This window comes from Rana temporaria, chromosome 12 (genome assembly GCF_905171775.1).
Source record: "Rana temporaria chromosome 12, aRanTem1.1, whole genome shotgun sequence".
NCBI classification, from domain to species: Eukaryota; Metazoa; Chordata; class Amphibia; order Anura; family Ranidae; genus Rana; species Rana temporaria.
This window is the reverse complement of record NC_053500.1, coordinates 80,463,136-80,484,653: the sequence shown is the minus strand read 5'-3', so window position 1 is coordinate 80,484,653 and position 21,518 is coordinate 80,463,136. Positions and strand designations below refer to the sequence as shown.

The 21,518-nt window shown below is 44.6% G+C and overlaps 1 protein-coding gene across 3 annotated transcripts in view; it reads left to right on the top strand.

Annotated features, from left to right (window-relative positions):
* STARD3 (StAR related lipid transfer domain containing 3) overlaps nt 1-21,518 on the top strand; it is a 153,405-nt gene that overhangs the window by 24,746 nt on the left and 107,141 nt on the right. For all 3 annotated transcript variants that reach the window (XM_040331399.1, XM_040331400.1, XM_040331401.1), the window contains one exon: nt 46-123. In XM_040331399.1, coding sequence (XP_040187333.1) covers nt 46-123 — 78 coding nt within the window. The remainder of the gene's footprint in view (nt 1-45; nt 124-21,518) is intronic.

Genomic DNA, 21,518 nt, shown 5'->3' with positions numbered 1-21,518 from the left:
GTAATCTTGTTATAGTTTCTTAAAAATGTTGTGCTCTTTCTCCAGCTTCTAGCAGTGTTCCGGTTTTCTGTCCTCCTCATGGGTTATGCTGTGTTTCGTCTACGCCACTGGTGGGCCATTGCTGTAAGTGTTCAATCGTTCTAATGTAGTTTGTATCTACTTGTAAAAAGCAAATTCAGATAAGTATTGAATGTGTGTATGTATATATAATTGTCACTCAAAGTGTAACAGCCAAAAGCTGGCCTGGGCAGGAAGGGGGCAACTGTGCCCAGCATTGAAGTTGAGAGATATATATTATATATATTCTCTATCCACTTTAATTCCGGGCATAGTTGCCCCCTTCCTGCCCAGGCCAGCTTTTGGTTTTGTTACTGAGTGACAATTGCACAGTCATGCAACTAGAGCTTTCTTTTGGTCATATTTAATCACCACTGTTTGTATTTTTTCATTTAGCAAAAAAACGAAAACGTGTTTTTCTTCATTTCTGTTATAACATTTTGCAAATAATTGTTCCTCATAAAAATATATATATTTTTTTTGCTAAATGAAAAATTACAAACAGTGGTGATTAAATATCACCAAAAGAATATTGTGTCAAAATGTATTCTGCTACATTTCTTTGAAAATAACCCAAATTAGTGTATATTATTTAGTCTATAGGAAAGTTTTATAGAGTCCACAAACCATGGTGTGCATGTATATCTAAAAACTTATCAATCCTGATGTACTGACTCATTTCTTGAGGCCCAAAAATGTCAGGACAGTACAAATATCCCCCAAATGGCCCCTTTTTGGAAAGTAAACAGTCCATGGGATTTAGTAAGAGGCATGGGGAGGTTTTTGAACTTTGTAATTTTTTTTTGCCATTTTTGAAAAATTAAGAAATGGGGGGGGGGGGGGGGGAGGCGGGGATTTTTTTCCAGGATTTGATGATGATTTTTTTTTTTTTATTTATTCATTCAGTTTTTGTTGTGATGGGCCAGAGCTAATCACATGGTACAAATGGGCTGTGATTGGCCCTGTGTGTACCATGTGAACACATTGACCGATCACAGCTCGCAACACAGTTGTACACAATGGATTAACCACTTGCCGACCGACCACCACAGATGTACTGCGGAAGCTCAGCTCTATTGCGTGAAATGGGGAAAAAAAAAAATGAAATAAAAATATCCCATAGGTTGTAGACTCTAACTTTTGCGCAAACCAAACGAAATATGCTTATTGGGATTTTTTTTGTACCAAAAATATGTAGCATGTTGGCCTAAATTGATGAATAAATTTGATTCCCTTTTAAAGAAAATTATTGGATGTGTTTTATAGCAGAAAGTAAAAAATATTAGTGTTTTCTTCTTCTTTCTTCTTCTTCCCACAGAGGTAATCAAATACCACCAAGGAAAGCTCTATTTGTGGGGGGGGGGAAAAATAAAATTATTTGAGTACAGCGTTGCATGACCGCACATTTGTCAGTTCAAGTAATGCAGTGCCATACCGCAAAAAATAGCTTGGTCATTAACCACTTAACGACCGCCCACTGTATATATACGTCCTGTTTTTAAAGATGGATATCTCCGTAACGGCAGCAGCTGCTGCCACAACTAAGGTATCCATCTTTACAGTGGGCGGCCGTGTAAACGATAACGGCGGTCTCTGCGGCAGATTCGCCGCAAGATCGCCGTTATCGGTGGCGGGAGAGGGCCCCCCCCTCCCGCCGCTCTTCCGTGCCCTCCGCCGCTTACCGGAGCCGTCGGTAGCGGCGGAGGAGATCGGATGCTGCTGCCTGGTGTGTGAGGACTTGAGTGAGGGCAAGATGGCCCCCACCCGTCCTCATAGCTTTGCTGGGCGGAAGTGACGTCAAAACGTCAGTCCCGCCCAGCCTCTTAAAGAGACAATTTTTTTGTTGTCATTTTTTTTAAATGACATTTTCCTTTTTTTTTTTTTTGCATTTAAGTCTAAATATGAGATCTGAGGTCTTTTTGACCCCAGATCTCATATTTAAGAGGACCTGTCATGCTTTTTTCAGTGTGAAAGGGCTCTGAAAGCACTCAGGCTTTCACATTGGGATTGCAGATGAGGATTTTTTTTTAACGCCAAAGCGCCTGAAAAACGGCCCAAAAAACGCTCCAGTGTGAAAGGGGTCTTAAGGGGTGAAACCTTTTGGAGATGAAGTGGTAAAGGGTAATATCCTGCTCATTTTGAAAGGAAATGTGCCCCAGAGTTTAGTGAATGAGGTGAAGTTCTGCCGACTTCCATAATCCAGTCATGTGCAATGAAAAATGCAGTTTCTTTATTGTACATCACAGGACACAAAGCCTACTAATTGGGTTATATCCCACCCAGGTGCTGGACACTGGTGTAATCAATTAGATGGACAGGAAGTATCCTCCCTATATAACCCCTCCCATACTGGGAGCATCTCAGTTTTTTCACCAGTGTCTAAGGTATTGGTCACAAGTGAAGATGTGCTCTGAGGAGCTCCATTGGAGGGATCCATGCTGGTATTAAATAGCCTCCATAAAGACCAGATCCATCCAAAGTGCCATTGAGGCCAAAGTGGATGGTACCTGGGGCCTCGTATCCGAAGCAAAAGGTTTTCCTGGTGCCTCCATGGCAGCATACTTGTGATAGAGCTCCGCCTCGACTCCTCCTTCAGGGCTAGTGAATAGAATAAATTAAAGGCATAGCCCCTCCCCCAACATTCTCCTTTCTCCTTTTTTCCCTCATACCTTCTTGTGCTGGTGAAGAGTAGATGTATGTCCATACCTCTGCAATCGGCAGCGTCCGCCGGGTTTAGCCTTTCCCGGGCGCCCTGTTCTTGGGCCGCTCTTAGCGCTAATAAGTCTGGGAGACCCCTCTGTGGATCTGTTGGGGTCATTTCGCAGAGTTTCCGTTTAGGAACGAAGTCTGCTATCGCATCCATGATGAATGCAGTGGAGTCGCAAAAGGATCAGCTCACATCTTTCCAGGCTGGTGGTTTCCATTTTATTTTTAGGCATATATTGTTTTTTTGTCTCTCCCCTCTCCCATCCCTTCCTTCCTTTTAACTTGCCTGTTAGGTCTCCTTTTAAAAAAAAAAAAAAAAAGGTGTGCTTGTTGTTTTATTTTTTGTGATGCTCCCTTTAAGTCCGGTCAGTTTGATGGGGCAGGTGCCTTTTATCCTGACAGGCTTGCAGTTGTTGATTGTTTCCCCCGAAATCAGCGGTGGGCTACAGTTTTTGTTTTGTTTTGTATATCACTCGACATCACTGCGGCCATCTTGGATTCTGGAAGAGGGGCCAGATTTGCCCTTTTTCTTCCAGAGTCACTTTGCAATGGTGGTTTATGGGATTATTAGCCCATCCACCTGAGCCTAGTTAAGTTCAGATTCAGGGTTAGCCGTCAGAGTCTCCTCAGCTGTGCCCTGCTAGGTTTCACTGATGCTGCTCTGTGGTAGCTACCTTTTTGTGTTTATTCTCAAAAAAAAAAAAAAAAAAAAAAAAATGGTGCTAGATAAAATAATTAAAATAAATGTATGTTATTAAAAAAAAAAAAAAAAAAAAACTCCATAGTTCCTTTTTGTTTTTCCCTTTCTTTCTAAATTTCCGCAGCTGATCCTTTTGCCTAACTCCGCAATTAGTCATTTATCTTGCAAACAAAGATCCTCGCACCCCTATTAGGTATGTGACCAACTATATGTGAGTATTGAAAAAAAAAAAAAAAAAAAGTGCGCTCACTGTCTAATGTGAGTTCCTTACACCGTGGCCCTGCCCACTCCAAGAGGTCCAGAAAATCTTCAAGACACCGTGATGACGACAGATCAGACCGCAGGTCTCATTCTTCACGTCATAGATCAGAGAGATCAAGATCCAGAGGACAAGATCCTTCCCCCTCTCCTAGGACCTATACAAAGAAGAAATGCTGGACAGGTGGGGCCACACCACTACCAGACAGAGTGGTCTGTAAGGACTGTTTTATGGACTATGAGTCCGGCTGAGAGCTAGAAAATCAGCACGCTGTAGACCTGCTCAAGTGAACAATGAAGGACTCCTTCTCCGAGCTTGCGACTTTGGTCCCCGCTTAACCACTTCAGCAGTTGTCCCAGGTTCAGGCTACAGAACCTAATCTCCCTGGTCCTGCAGCAGTCAGTACACCTCTGCCACTGTCAGGCTGACCAGCTAGAGATTCACCACCTGTAGACTCTTCAGAGGAGTCGACCTTCTGGCTTCAGTCTCTCCTTGGTAAAGCTGTTCTTCCAGGCAGTCAAAACTGCAGTCACCTGAGAAGACGCAGAAGAGCCTCCCCAAGAGTCTACGAGTTACTTCCCATCCTCAAAGGGAGGCAGGTTCTCTTCTTGTTGAGAAAATATGTTGGAATGGGTGCGCTAATTAGTAAATGTGATACATACTTGATAATATAAATAAACAAATATATATAAAACACCTATAATTACTAAAGTAAAGAAAGTCCTGTAATTACTGAGCTAAGTTACAGTGATGGGTAGCTCAGGCTACTGTGCAAAACGGATTCAAAACTGTGATAGTAAAACCAAGTCTTATTAGTGTAGATGAACACTCAAGAGAAAAGTCTATTGCCAAACGAATCCTCAAGTGATAGAAAAGTTTTGCATGGTGTTAAATCAAATAAAGTGCTGCGTGCTGTATGTTCAAATGGAGTGTTGTTTCCACCTTCACCTTTAAACTGTCACCAAATGTGAATAAATTAGATGGCTTCTTACCAGATGGTAATGTCCCTTACTTTGATATCAAAAAAGGGAACATTACGGCTTGTAACAGGGTCACCTGTAAAGTTAGTATCGTCCTGGCAGTAATGCTTGCGATGATCATTAAATGCCCGATTTATGCATGTAAAACAAGAGTAATGCGGAACATAGTGTAATATGTTTTTATTTGGATTAAAAGTATGCAGAGGGAGCCAAGTGGCCGCCTACCGTTTATGGTGCCTTGAACCCGGCACTGGGGCTAACTCGCGTGGTATCGATAATGATCCTGGGTGCTGTAAGCCGCGCTCGGTGTCCGGGCGTGCGTTCCACCTCAGCAGTGTTTAGGAACCAGCAATGCAGGAAGTGACGGTATGCGTGCGTGGTTAGGTACCGCCCCGACGTACGTTTCGTTGTAAACGTCTTCAGGAGGCGTCTCCTGAAGACGTTTACAACGAAACGTACGTCGGACACCGAGCGCGGCTTACAGCACCCAGGATCATTATCGATACCACGCGAGTTCGCCCCAGTGCCGGGTTCAAGGCACCATAAACGGTAGGCGGCCACTTGGCTCCCTCTGCATACTTTTAATACAAATAAAAACATATTACACTATGTTCCGCATTACTCTTGTTTTACATGCATAAATCGGGCATTTAATGATCATCGCAAGCATTACTGCCAGGACGATACTAACTTTACAGGTGACCCTGTTACAAGCCGTAATGTTCCCTTTTTTGATATCAAAGTAAGGGACATTACCATCTGGTAAGAAGCCATCTAATTTATTCACATTTGGTGACAGTTTAAAGGTGAAGGTGGAAACAACACTCCATTTGAACATACAGCACGCAGCACTTTATTTGATTTAACACCATGCAAAACTTTTCTATCACTTGAGGATTCGTTTGGCAATAGACTTTTCTCTTGAGTGTTCATCTACACTAATAAGACTTGGTTTTACTATCACAGTTTTGAATCCGTTTTGCACAGTAGCCTGAGCTACCCATCACTGTAACTTAGCTCAGTAATTACAGGACTTTCTTTACTTTAGTAATTATAGGTGTTTTATATATATTTGTTTATATTATCAAGTATGTATCACATTTACTAATTAGCGCACCCATTCCAACATATTTTCTCACTGCATAATCTTCTGATTATTACTGGGTAGCAGCTTAACACTTTTTATAAATTAATTTAATTTATTGGCGCGAGATACCATACATACAATCTCTTCTTGTTGAGGCGACATTAGCCAGGTCATTCAGAATGAATGGGCAAAGACTGATAGAAAACTTTCATGGGGCTGGTTCAATAAACTATACCCATTAACAGAATCCATGCCAGTGGTAGACGCATCGGTGGTGCGACTCGGAAAAAAAAAAAAAAAAAGGAACGCGCTTTACCAATGGAGGATTCCGCTTCCTTCAAAAGAACCTCTAGGCATGCGAACCAACCTGGACCTGAAGAGGAGCTATTTAGCCGCGGGAGCAGCATGTAAGCCAGCTATCGCCCTCACATCGGTATCAAATGCCATAAGATCTTGGACATATAATATTGAGACGGCTTTGCGTCAGGATGTCCCCAAGGAGGATATAATTAAAGCCTTGGAAGAACTTCGATTGTCAGCAGACTTTGTCAGGGTGGCGGCCATTGACACGATCAGATGCTCTGCAAGATCCATGTTGCATTCAGTAATGGTGAAGAGGGTCTTCTGGCTGGAAGATTGGCTGGCTGACTTATTCTCCAAACAAAATTGGTGCAAAATCCCATTCAGTGGAAAAGCACTATTCAGAGACAAAACGGTTAAAGCTATCTCCAGGCTGTCAGGAGGGAAGTCCGGTGTGCTTCCCCAGGATAGAAGGATGCGAAGATTCAGAGGCAGGTCCTCTAGATTCCGCCAGACACATCCAATAGATTTTAGGCAGTCAAGACAGCCCAGAGACAACAAAAGACCTTGGAAAGGTACTCAGACATTCTTTTTGAACAGGAAGATGAAGGACCTTTCCGGCTCCACAGGAGCAGAAGCAGTCTTTTTGACGCCAGAGTAGCCCAGGCACTCCCGGTGGGAGCCAGGCTAAAGTTCTTTGTCCCAGTCTGGACCACATGCTGTCAGGACCCCTGGGTTCTGTCTACAATTCAATGGGGGCACCTTTGGAATTTCTCTCATCCCCCACCTCGGGATTCTTTCAAAGGAACAGAGATTCCATCCTCTCCGCCAAGGGCTCAAGCTCTGAAAAACTTCCTAACGTCACTTCAGCCTCAGGGGGCGGCTGTTCTGGTTCCCTTGGCAGAGCGCTTCGCAGGCGTCTACTCCACCCTATTTCTGGTCCCAAAGAGGACAGGTGGGTGGAGGCCTGTGACAGGCCTTCAGAGGCTCAGCCGGTATATCTGCCCCAAAAGCTTCAAAATGGAGTCCCTGCAGAGGATTATTCAGGCAGTCCAGCCATAAGATTGGATGATTTCTGCAGGATGCGTACCTACACGTTCTAATTCTATCTGCATTTCAAAAATGTCTGAGATTTGCAGTGGGATGGACCCACCTACAGTTTCAAGCCCTGCCTTTCGGTCTGTGCACCTCTCCCAGGGTGTTCACCAAGATACTAATATCCGCTTTGGTTCCCCTGCGGGAAAGGGGCTTGAGGATATATCACTATTTGGACGACATCCTCCTCCTAGCAAGCAATCCGGATCAGTTGGTATGTCACCGGGAAATTCTTCTACAGTCCCTAAAAGAGCTAGGGTGGCTAATAAATTCCGAAAGGAGTCAACTAGCACCCACACAGCAGATTATCTACCTGGGTGCAATGTTCAACACTCAGGAGGGGACAGTGTCATTACCACCGCCAAAGGCAAGGATTGTCACCCAGAGAATGATCAAGGTCATCCGGAGCCTGTATCTGACAGCTTCACAGTGTCTGAGCCTCATTTGCGCAGTGTCTCCTTGTATACCCATGGTTCCTTGGGCCCATTGGCACTTAAGGTAGTTCCAGACAGGTCTCTTGGCGCAGTGGAAGAAATGACGACTATCCCAGATGATACTGCTGACGGGAGTAATGCACAGGAATCTTCACTGGTGGACAGTTCCAGAAAACCTCTCCAAACCTAGTCACCTGGTCCCCCATCCTTGGATCACAATTATGTCCGATGCAAGCGGACAGGGCTGGGGAACCCATTCCGGGGAAACCAGAATACAGGGTAAATGGTCATGTTCTACCCAGGGAGTGGTATCCAACATCTTGGAGATGAGGACAGCCTTCTTGGCACTAACTTTGGCGTCCCAAATCAGAGGCCAGAGAATACTTCTACATCTAGACAACATGGCAGCTGTCGCTTATCTGCAGAAGCAAGGAGGCACTCGAAGCAGGTCGTTCCTCAGGGTGGTGATGCTGATCACACTCTGGGCAGAGAAGAACCTCCTGGACCCCAGAGCAATGTATCTGCCAGGCAGGTTGAACACGGAAGCAGACACGTTGCCCAGAAACTTCCTGGACAACAACGAATGGGCTTTCCACCCCCTCGTCTTCCATCAGATTGCCAGCATGTGGGATCCCCCTCAGGTAGACCTGTTCGTCTCCCCAAAGAATACCAAGCTGGACAGATTCTTCTCTCGAATGCAGCATCCACAAGCCGAGGCAGTGGATGCCCTGTCATGCCCCTGAAGGTTCACCACAGCATATGCCTTTCCTCCCAGGCCATTAATATTCAAATTCCTCCTGAGGCTCCTCAGGGAGTCAGTCCAGGTGGTGGCAGTACTTCCGTATTGGCTGAAGAGACCCTGGTTCCCTCTAGCCATGCGCCTCAGTGTGAGCTCTCCAATCAGGATCCCTCCTTTCCCTCAACTTCTGTCACAGGGCAGTCTAGTTCATCCAAACCCTCCAGAAGTTGAATCTTCGAATCTGGAGGTTGAGAGGCGAGGGTTCGAGTCCCTAGGGTGTTCCCCAGGAGTCATAACAACCCTTCTAAAAGCCAGAAAAACCGGCAACTAATGCCATATAATCAAAAATCTGGGACAAGTTCTTGTCATCTGCTACCGGAAATGGATTTGATCCAATCCTTCCCTCTACGTCCAATATTTTAGGTTTCATTCAGGGGCTTGGTCTGAGCTCCCTCAAAGTGCAGGTAGAAGCAGTCTCTGCTGCAACAAGTAAGAGATGGGTGGAGGATCTCTTGGTAGTCACTTTCCTCAGAGGAGTATTGAAGATTCGGCGACACCTGTCAGACGATCATTTCCTAAGTGGGATTGTCCCTGGTCCTTGAAATTCTATCTGACCATCCCTTTGCTTCAGTGGAACAAGTAGCAAGATGGAACCTGACACTAAAGACGGCTTTCCTGCTAGCCATTACATCTGGCAGAAGGATCTCGGAACTTCACACCTTAGGGATGGGTGACAACCACATCTCCTTCTTCCCGAACAGGGTGGAACTTCGCCCCTTCGAGAGTTCACACCTAAGGTCGCTACTCCAAGCCACCTGTTGGAACCTGGGCACTAGCAGTGTTTACAGACACAGGTTCAGAGTCTTGTCGTGAGCTGGATGTATCCAGAGTGCTCAGGGCCTACCTAGCAGCCACGACCCCTTCAAAAACTCTGAGAGACTTTTCATTGTACTGTTCAGTAAATACAGGGGCAAAGATGCTTCCATCAGAACTCTGGCATCTTGGGTTGTAAAGTTAATCCAGAAGGCCTACAGGGTAAAGAATATTCTTCATCCTGAGTAAATGCTGATTCTACAAGGGCAGTCTCGGCTTCCTGGGCAGCAAGGGCTAATGTTTTGTTGAAGACGGTGTGCAGGGCCGCCACCTGGTCTTCTCACCATACGTTCTTCAGACACTACCATATAGGTCTAGGAGCTCTCACGACTGTTGAGTTTGGAAGAAGGGCAGTTCAGGCTGCTATGTCTTCTTCTAATTAAACGTTTATTGTTAAGCATTATCCCACCCATATCAGCTAGTTATTTATCACAATTATGCTGCCATGGAGGCACCAGGAAAACGGAAAATTGTATCATACTTATCAGTAATTTTTCCTTTCCTGGTGCCTATCCATGGCAGCATACGCTCCCACCCTCGGTATTCTATATTACGGAGAATGTTGGGGGAGGGGCTATGCCTTTAATTTATTCTATTCACTAGCCCTGAAGGAGGAGTCGAGGCGGAGCTCTATCACAAGTATGCTGCCATGGATAGGCACCAGGAAAGGAGAATTACTGGTAAGTATGATACAATTTTCCGTTTTTGCCTGTAATGCCTCTCTTCGGAGGGCTGGATCTTGGGTTCCAGTACTTTGGTTATAACCACATACCAAAGATTTTCTGGCAGGATGCGGTACAGGTCCAGGGGAGTGGGAACCCTGTCTATGATCCCGGTCCCTAAAGGGTCTGTTGACTTAACCCGCTGTGATGGGTGAAGTTGTTTTTTTTTTTTTATATGTCACAATGTAGAGAATAAGATTTCCTATCATCTGTGCCCAGTCTTGCCACACAGAGTTAATCCATCTCTGAGCAATCCTCTTTTATTGTTCAGTGAAATACAACAGACTTCCAGATAAAAACCAAAGTCCTTGCTTGAGTGACAGGTTATTTACATATCTTGTGCACTAGCTTGCCGACATGCACAGCTTCTGAAAAAAAGTGCACAATTCACATCCCCCTCAGCTCTCCCAGGATTGGCTGGCTTTCCTGTGTTTTGATTAAATGTTTTCAAAATATGGGGTGAGCCACAGTTCAGTGTCATAAGGAAATGCTCCAGTGAACAGCCATCAGAATATACATAGACAAGTGATTAGGGGAGATTTATTTAGTCCGACCTTGAGTGATCTTCTTATTGTTATATTGCAGTGTGTGTGTGTCTGAGGTCACCTGATTTCTCACTTTTTATACTTACACCCAGTAAGGCTGAATGAACTTAGGGCTGGTTCACATTAGTGCGCTGTGCGAGATCGCGAGTGATTTGCAACGCACTGCTGTTCAGATCACATGCGATGTCTGTGCGATGCGATTTCAGCCATACAAACTGGGTCTTGTGTGTGTTTGGTCCAATTAAAATGCGATTTCAGCCATACAGTTTCCTACCACTTTATTTATTGTAAGAGTCCTACTTATGTGTGTTTGTATTAACCACTTAAGCCCCGGACCTTTAGGCAGCTAAATGCCCAGGCCAGGTTTTGCGATTCGGCACTGCGTCGTTTTAACAGACAATTGCGCGGTCGTGCGACGTGGCTCCCAAACAAAATTGGCGTCCTTTTTTCCCCACAAATAGAGCTTTCTTTTGGTGGTATTTGATTACCTCTGCGGTTTTTATTTTTTGCGCTATAAACAAAAATAGAGCAACAATTTTGAAAAAAATGCAATATTTTTGACTTTTTGTTATAATAAATATCGTAATAAAGGAATAATTCAGCGCTGGAATAATAATACAAACCAAAAAAATTGCAAGCCAGCACTAAGGATCAATTCATTTAAAAAGTCCCAAAAGCATAAAGTGTAAGGCCTCGTACACACGACAGAGAAACTCGACGTGCTTGGCACGTCGAGTTCCTCGTCTCGTTTTGGGATGAAGCCGCCGAAGAGCTCGGCGGGCCGCCTTCTCCTATAGAACAACGCGGCCAACGAGAAAATAGAGAACATGTTCTCTATTTTCTCGTCGAGCTCCTCGGCGGCTCCATCGAGCCAAAACTGTACAGACGACAGAGATTCTCGGCAGAATCCGGGTTTTGACCGAGTTTCTCGGCGAATTCTGCCGAGAATCTCTGTCGTGTGTACGAGGCCTTACAGATAGTGCAGCGCAGATGAAATAATAAACAATACAAATATTAAATATCAAAAGAAGTCCATAAAGTGCACAAGTGAAATAAATCCAAAAAGTGCTCCAATATAAAAGTGACTGAGTGCAGTAAATCGAAGATCAGTGATCCACAGGTAAAGATCCTCCACCAATGTATATAGATGGCCTCTCACCTCAGCCATTCGACCATGGCTAGGTCACATAGCATATTATACCTCCAAGGTATGAGCAAGACACCTCCAGATCCCAATAGACAAACCGCAAGCAGCAGCAGAACAGCTCAGCCAGTTTCCGAATCCACAGGGGGATGTATGCAAACAAGAGAGGGGACAGACTAGTGCTCTCTGTATACCAAACTAAATTTTATTAAAATCAACATAAAATGAACTCACAATAGATGGCACTCATAGCCGAGTGTGAAGCATAAAAGCATGTCACGGAGCTCCAGGCTTCCGAATCCATAATCAGTTCACAGATCAGCGTGTGAGGCGGCGAGCGCGGGTGACGTCACGTGACTCCTCCCCCTTCGTACGTTGCGTCCCAGTAGGCGGGACTTCATCAGCATGGGGCGGGGAGATCAGCGTGCACGTCCCGCAGTGTTTTAAATAGTGTGTCGTTGCCATAGCAACATAGCACAACAATAGAGACCTGCCTACCTGCGCCATCTAGTGTCTCTTAAATAGAAGACAGCTGGCCAAACTTAGCAAATTGCCAAGCAAACAGGAAAAAACAAATGGTCAACATTAAGAGGACCGGCAGATACAATATTCATTAAACAAGGTCATTAAATTATATTACATGACGTCAGCCACGGTCGCCTCCTCACTAACATATAAAAATTATAAATATTATGAATGACACCATAAACATTCAATCACTACTTTGCATAGCAAAAATATTTTCACTATCATGCAGCATAGTACATAAGTATTAATATTAGTTGATAATGCAACATTCCATCAGTACCAATATATAATATTAATAATATACAGTATGTAAAATAAAACTATATGAATAATGTATAAAAAATTTATATAAAAATATATAAAAATCCCCAATACACAGAATAAGTTGATTAATAGTCAAAATGCAAAAATTATTATTACTAATGATTGGAAATAAAACAATTGAGATCGAACTCAACGTTAAGTGAGGAGGCGACCGTTGCTGACGTCATGTAATATAATTTAATGACCTTGTTTAATGAATATTGTATCTGCCGGTCCTCTTTAATGTTGACCATTTGTTTTTTCCTGTTTGCTTGGCAATTTGCTAAGTTTGGCCAGCTGTCTTCTATTTAAGAGACACTAGATGGCGCAGGTAGGCAGGTCTCTATTGTTGTGCTATGTTGCTATGGCAACGACACACTATTTAAAACACTGCGGGACGTGCACGCTGATCTCTCCGCCCCATGCTGATGAAGTCCCGCCTACTGGGACGTAACGTACGAAGGGGGAGGAGTCACGTGACGTCACCCGCGCTCGCCGCCTCACACGCTGATCTGTGAACTGATTGTGGATTCGGAAGCCTGGAGCTCCGTGACATGCTTTTATGCTTCACACTCGGCTATGAGTGCCATCTATTGTGAGTTCATTTTATGTTGATTTTAATAAAATTGAGTTTGGTATACAGAGAGAGCACTAGTCTGTCCCCTCTCTTGTTTGCATACATCTCCCTGTGGATTCGGAAACTGGCTGAGCTGTTCTGCTGCTGCTTGCTGTTTGTCTATTGCGATCTGGAGGTGTCTTGCTCATACCTTGGAGGTATAATATGCTATGTGACCTAGCCATGGTCGAATGGCTGAGGTGAGAGGCCATCTATATACATTGGTGGAGGATCTTTACCTGTGGATCACTGATCTTCGATTTACTGCACTCAGTCACTTTTATATTGGAGCACTTTTTTGATTTATTTCACTTGTGCACTTTATGGACTTCTTTTGATATTTAATATTTGTATTGTTTATTATTTCATCTGCGCTGCACTATCTGTTACACTTAATAATAATAAATATCGCCCAAAAACATATCTAAAAAAAAAAATTCCCTCAGTTTAGGCCGATACGTATTCTTCGACCTATTTTTAGTAAAAAAAATCGCAATAAGCGTTTATCGATTGGTTTGCGCAAAATTTATAGCGTTTACAAAATAGGGGATAGTTTTATTGCATTTTTATTAATTTTTTTTTTTTACTACTAATGGCAGAGATTTTTTTCATGACTGCGACATTATGGCGGACAATTTTGACACATTTTTGGGACCATTGTAATTTTCACAGCAAAAAATGCATTTAAATTGGGAGTTGGGAAATAACCACAGGGGGCGCTGTAGGAGTTGGGGTACACCTAGTGTGTGTTTACAACTGTAGGGGGTTGTGGCTGTAGGACTGACGTCATCGATCGAGTCTCCCTTATATGAGGGATCACTCGATCGATACGCCGCCACAGTGAAGCACGGGGAAGCCGTGTTTACACACGGCTCACCCCGTTCTTCAGCTCCGGGGAGCGATCGCGACGGAGCGGCTATAAACAAATAGCCGCGCCGTCGTCCCGGATCGCTCCCTGAGGGAATCCGACCGCCGCATGTAGCGGGGGGGGGGGTCCCGATCGGACCCCCCACCCGCTAGAAAGCAAGGACGTACATGTACGCCCATTTGCCTGTACGTGCCATTCTGTGGACGTACATATACATGCGGCGGTCGGGAAGTGGTTAAAGTTTTATCTAAAATACTACACCATAGAAGTCTTCTCTCCTCCTTCCTGGGCACGGGCTGGAGTTTTTTTGGGGGGGGGGAGTGGGGGCTTCAGGAGGAGTGGGACTTCCTGTCCCACTTCCTCCTTCCGCAGAGGGGCTGGTAAGGCGAATAGCTTAATCGCCTTATTGCAGCCCCTCCCTGTAGGCGAGCGCCTGTCCAATCGGACAGCGCCGCTCGCGCATGCGCAGTGGGTGTCCGACCGTGAAGCCAAAAGCTGTCACTGCCGGGTGCCCACACTAGGAATGAAGACGGCGGCCGGCGAGGGGGGGCGAGGAGCGGAGCCCCGGCCGCCGCGTCGCTGGAACCATGAAGCAGGTAAGTGTCTGTTTAATAAAAGCCAGCAGCTACACTTTTTGTAGCTGCTGACTTTTAATAAACTTAAAAAAAGTCTGGAACACCCCTTTAAGGAGAGAAGCAGTGTATTATCTATCTGGGCATCCTAACACCTATATATGGTGGAAGATATAACATTGATGTGCCTACATTTTTTATTTGTAAGGTGAGAGTTCTGGGAGACTGGTGGAGGAGAGTCACCATGGTTCAATATTACAAATAGGAAATATTTTAATCAGGAATTTGGAAACATTGGAGGACCTACCCTCTCATCAAATACATGGGACATTTATTCATCTTCTGCATATACCATTATTGCATTATTGAACCATCTACTATTGTGTATATTGGCACTATCCGCACTTTTATGTAGTTCTTGCACTGAGTTGCAGTTCATTTGCATCATTCAGAGTTATTATATTTGCACAGCAGCACTTTATTTTTTAGATCACTTGTATATATTTGATTTTATTCACGTGTGTATTATAATAGCCACCTGTTGTTATATAGCACTTGATCACCATGATCGTTTGTATTTATTTATTTACTCTAGTGCCAAATCGCTTATTTATTCATTCATGTCTTATGTGTTTAGTGAACACTATTAGATTTAGCAGCTTTTGTTTTTTGGTTCCCTCACGTTTTTTATATATATATATATATATATATATATATATATATATATATATATATATATATATATATATATATATATATATATATATATATATATATATATATATAATATACACAGTGCTTTAAGTGGGCCAAAAGAGGTGCCGGTACTCTATTAGGCGCCGGTGCTCCTCCCCCCCAATACTGAACATGAAAATACCCTTGGCTGCGTGTGATGGCACAGTGGCTGCGTGTGATGGCACAGTGGCTGCGTGTGATGGCACAGTGGCTGCGTGTGATGGCACAGTGGCTGCGTGTGATGGCACAGTGGCTGCGTTTGATGGGCACAGTGGCTGCATGTGACGGCACAGTGGCGACAATTGATGGCACAGTGGCAGTGTGAGTTGGCACTGTGGCTGCGTGTGTTCGCACAGTGGCTGCATGTGATGGCACAGTGGCTGCGTTTGGTGGCACAGTGGCTGCGTGTGATGGGCAGAGTGGCGACAATTGATGGCACAGTGGCTGCGTTTGATGGGCACAGTGGCTGCGTTTGGTGGCACAGTGAGGCTGCAATTAATGGGGGGTTTTTTTAGTTAGAGAAGGCAAGCTCAAAATAACTCAAAAATATTTTTTTCTGCCATTTTTTTATTAAAAAACTGATGGTCACCTCAGTCCAACCCCCCCTCCCTCCAATACAGTCAATTATTTTCTTACTTTCTTCTATTGCAGTCCTGAGTCCAGGATCCAGACAGTAGCAGCACTAGGAAATGTAGACGCAGGCTGAGCTGAGGCTCCTCGTGACTTGGGCTTCTTTCCTTGCCGCCGACACAGCTCCCTGCGCGAGTCTTCCTCTCACCTCTCACCTCGCCTCCGGCGTGACGTCACGCGGCGCACGCCGGGGAATGAACCAACTCTCCTCCATGGGGGGGGGGGTCGAGGAAACGCACAGGACAGGAGTGACAGGACAGAGGAAAGGGAGCCAGGAGCGCACTCGGCAGCAGTGAGTCGGCTCCCGCGGGGCGGCATACAGTTTCTATTGTGACTGCGCTGCCTGTCTGACACACATTACCGGCCCGCAACTCGACAAGCCCACCGGCTGCGTTCCGGTACTGTAAACCCACGTACTGGGCGCACGGAGAGGTGCTGGTACTCTCCAGGGCCATTTTTGGAAGTGGCGGTACTGAGTACCGCCGCGTTCCGGCCCAGTTAAAGCACTGTATATATACATATATACATATATACATACACACATATACACACACACACACACTCACCAGTAGCATGATAGATCTTCTCTATTTATTTATTTCAGTCAGTAGAATGGCTGGACCCAAGTGTGTCCAGCATGGTCAAGTATCTGGAACTCCTGGGTTAGGATCCCAGTCTAAAGGTACATTCTTACGTTCGGTATGAAGCTTGGAATGTTTGGGACCTTCTTCCTTCTTCCTTTTTTTTTTTTTTTTTTTTTACCTCTGACAAAGTCGTAGCTATAAAAAAGCTGGTTTATGTGGTCAAGGCAAAGAAGAGTTCCTTACATTTGCCCTTTGCTTAAGTTGCTAGGGAAGATGGTGACTTCAATCAAAGCGGTTCCCTATGCTCAGTTTCATTCAAGTTTGCTATACACATTATTCTGTCGGCCTGGAACCTAGAAGTAGATCCTAACCTAGCATTATTCAAAGAGTCTGGTGCCAGGGATACGCTGGAGTCTCAGTTGGTGGTTCTTAACCAATAGATTGGCAGAAAGCAAGATCCTTCATGCCGGCTACCTGGGAGGTGGCTGCTACGAAGGCTGGTCTCTAGGGATGGAGGCCAGGCCTGGAAGAGACCACTGCCCAGGGGAAGTGGTCAAGTTCCAAGTGAGCCTTATCCGTCAACATTCTAGCACTACGGATGGCACGTCTGGCTTAAGGGCCTGGGCGTTTTAGGTTGCATGATTGGTTTGTCAGACTACAACCAGACAATGCCACACCAGTGATTTACTTAATTTACCAAGGAAGCACTAGAAGTCACGCAACCAGAGAGAAGTGAGCCATATTCCGGCTGGGGCAGAGGAACTTGTGCCTTGCCTATTGACAATCTTCATTATATGAAATGGAGAATTGGCAGGCGGTTCTCTGGAGCCATCAACAATTGTTCCTGGGAGAATGACCTCCACCCCGACTTTTTTGACCAAATGCCAGACACAGATGCGTTAGTGACCCTGTGGGACCAGTTGTCACTGGTTTATGTGTTCTCTCCCCCCCAGTGCCATGACTATCATGGCTTCTCTGCAACATCGGAGGGGAACGGAAGCCGGCCTAATAGCCCCGGCATGACCCAGACGACCTTGCTGTGCAGGGATCGCAAGCGGGTATTTCATCCTGTCTTGCAAACATGGGAATTAATGGTCTGGCTATTTTAGCACGCATTTTTTTAGGATCGGGGGAGATCTGGCCTCCAGGACCATGTATCGTAGGATCTGGAAGGCCCATGCTCCTGGTGTGAAACCAAGGGGTGGCATCCGTGGAAGTATGTCATAGGTAGAATTCTTGCCTTCCGCGTATAAGTCCGCCAGTTAGTTCGCCCTTGTGCTCAGGGGATTGAGTCTAGTTTTGTCGGCTTACAAGGTCAGCACATTGGGCCGATGCACCATATTTCCCTTCATCCTTCTAACAAGGGAATTGGTGTTCGTGGTTGCGGTTGCGGTAGCCATCACAAGAGTTTCAGTATTGGCAGCTTTCTTTGTATAGAGCCATTTTTCATTTATTCTTAAAGATAAGGTGATGTTAAATCCTCACCCAGCCTTATTTCCTAGAAGGATCTAGTTTTCATTTGAATCAAGATTTTTCTCTCAATTTAGATGAGAGCGCTTAAAAAAATCTATCTGAAGGTTTCAGATATAGGAAACTGACATTTTATGCTGACAAAAGACCCTAGAAATGGGCAGGCAGCATTCAAATCAGCTACTAAAATGGTTGCTCTCACTCGTTCGAGTGAGAGCAGTCAAGGCCTATCTGAAGCGGCTGCTCAAATACTGAAAACTGATGTTATTGCGCCCCAGGAAAGGGCAGGCAGCGTCCTAAATCAACTGTTTCAATGTAGATTCATCAGGTTATAATTCAGGCTTGTGGTTTAAGGAGGGTTTGCACATTTTCCTTTAGAGTGCAACCTGCCAGGATAGTAAGTGCTTCATGTGCGGTGCATTACCAAGCCTTAATGACTCAGATTTGCAAGGCCGCAACTAATTTCTACCAGGTGAATGTAAGATGGCAAGAGGATGCTGTTTTTTGGCGCAGTATGCTGCAGGCAGCAGTATAGGTCCTCACGTCTGATGGCGGTCTGCGTTATTTGTTTCTCCCTTCCCTCAGTAGGCATTTCTTTGGGATGTCCCACTTAGTAATTACTAGACTCTGTGTCCCGTGATGTACGATAAAGAAAATAGGATTTTTATAACGGCTTACCTGTAAAATCCTTTTTCTTGGAGTACATCACGGGACACAGAGCTCCTGCCCCGCTTGTTTGGGGATATTGGGACACTTATTGCTTTTCTACAAAAACTGAGGTGCTCCCAGTATGGGAGGGGTTATATAGGGAGAAAACTTCCTGTCTAATTGATTATACCAGTGTCCAGCACCTGAAGGTGGAATATAACCCACTTAGTATTACTAGGCTCTGTGTCCCGTGATGTACTCCAAGAAAACGATTTTACAGGTAAGTTGTTATAAAAATCCTATTTTTTTTCCCTACCGTATTGGTGTATTGTCTGAAAAGTGAAACTTCACCACATTCACTAAGCTGTCAGAATGGGCTTTGATCGGGTCTCTGATGTACAGACGTATGCAAAAGTTTAGGAACCCCTGACAATTTCCATGATATCATTTATAAATATTTGGGTGTTTGGATCAGCAATTTTAATTTTGATCTATCAAATAACTGAAGGACACAGTAAGGCCCCTTTCACACGGGGTGGATCAGTAATTATCCGCCTCCGTATGCTCAGCAGGGATCGCTCCGTTGATCCCTGCTGAGCTGGCAGGTGACAGGGCGGTCCCGCACACTGTGCAGTGACCGCCCTGTCTTTTCTCCGCTCTCCCCTATGGGGGATCGGATGAACACGGACCGTATGTTTGTGTTCATCCGATCCGCAAACGGAAGGAAAAATAGGGTTTTCTTCCGTCTGCAGAATCGGATCATTGCGGAGGCGACTGACATCCGCGATCTCATAGGGACCAATGTATGTCCCTATTTCATCCGCAAACGGATGGATGAAAAAAGCGGACATACGGTCCGCCTGTGTGAAAGGGGCCTAATATTTCAGTAGTGAAATGAGGTTTATTGGATTAACAGAAAATGCGCAATATGCATCCAAACGAAATTACACAGGTGCATAAATTTGGGCACCCCAACAGAAAAATCACATCAATATTTAGTAGAGCCTCCTTTAGCAGAAATTACAGCCTCTAGACGCTTCCTTTAGCCTGTAATGAGTGTTTGGATTCTGGATGAATGTAATTTGGACCTTTCCTCCTTACAAAACATCTCCAGTTCAGTTAGGTTTGATGGTTGCCGAGCATGGACAGCCCGCTTCAAATCACCCCACAGATGTTCAATGATATTCAGGTCTGTGGACTGGGATGGCCATTCCAGTACATTGTACTTGTTCCTCCTGCATAAATGCCCAAGTAGATTTTAAGCCGTGTTTTGGGTCGTTGTCTTGTTGAAATATCCAGCCCCGGCGTAACTTCAACTTTATGACTGATTCCTCAACATTATTCTCAAGAATCTGCTGATATTGAGTGGAATCCATGCGACCCTCAACTTTTAACCAGATTCCCAGTACCGGCACTGGCCACACAGCCCCACAGCATGATGGAACCTCCACCAAATTTAACTGTGGGTAGCAAGTGTTTTTTTCTTGGAATGCAATGTTCTTTTGCCACCACGCAGAACGCCCCTTGTTATGACCAAAAAAGTTAATCTTTGTTTCATCAGTCCACAGCACCTTATTCCAAAATGAAGCTGGCTTGTCCAAATGTGCGTTTGCATACCTCAAGCGACTCAGTTTGTGGCGGGTGTGCAGAAAAGGCTTCTTTCTCATCACTCTCCCATACAATTTCTCCCTGTGCAAAGTGCGCTGAATTGTTGAAGGATGCACAGTGACACCATCTGCAGCAAGTTGATGTTGTAGGTCTTTGAAAGTGGTCCATGGGCTGTTTTTGACCGTTCTCGCCATCCTTCGCCTTTGCTTCTCCAATATTTTATGTGCCTGCCACTTCTGGCCTTAACAAGAACTGTGCCTGTGGTCTTCCATTTGCTCACTATGTTCCTCACAGTGGACACTGACAGCTTATATCTCTGCGATACCTTTTTGTATCCTTCCCCTAAACCATAATGTAGAACAATCTTTGTTTTCAGGTCATTTGAGAGTGGTTTTGAGGCCACCAAGTTGCCACTCTCCAGAGGAGAGTCAAAGAGGACAACAACTTGCAATTGGCTACCTTAAATACCTTTTCTCATGATTGGATGCACCTGTCTATGAAGTTCAAGGCGAGGTTCCAACCAAAATTAGCATTTTTTTAAACGTATGTCCTTTCATCATGCGTTTATATAATCGAAATCCGGTTACTTACTATTTTACAATCCGCCGCCGCTCCGCATAGTTATTCAAAAAAGATAGTTTATAAAACTATGTCCACACCGTTGTCATGTTGCTTGTGGGCATTGTGAAGCCCACAAGCACTTCCTGGAAGTCTTGGATGGGGAGTTATAATGGAGTAGCGCACTGCATCCTGGGAAATGATGACACACATTTCCCAGGAGCATTAGCATGCTGAGGAGCCGAGGGAGATGATATCAGAATCCTAGGTGATTCCGAAGGCAGATTTTATGGGACCGCATAGCAACAGGCATTTCCAGGTGAGTAAAAAAAAAAGATTTTTTTCTTTTAGGTCTAATGAGCACAATAATGGGGAAAACTCCACTTTAATGAGCTCACCAAACCAATTTGTGTGTTCCAATTAATCAGTGCTAAGTAGTTACAGGTATTCAAATCAACAAAATTACAAGGCTGCCCAAATTTATGCACCTGTCTAATTCTGTTTTGATGCATATTGCGCATTTTCTGTTAATCCAATAAACCTCATTTCACTACTCCTATTACTATGACCTTCAGTTTTTTGATAGATCAAAAATAAATTGCTGATCCAAACACCCAAATATTTATAAATGATAATCTTGGAAATTGTCAGGGGTTCCTAAACTCGCTGCTGATAGTGGCGGTTTACCACGTGATCGTTCCGTCCAATGACGGATCGATAACTTATAAACAAACCGGCGTCATGTGATGACGCCAGT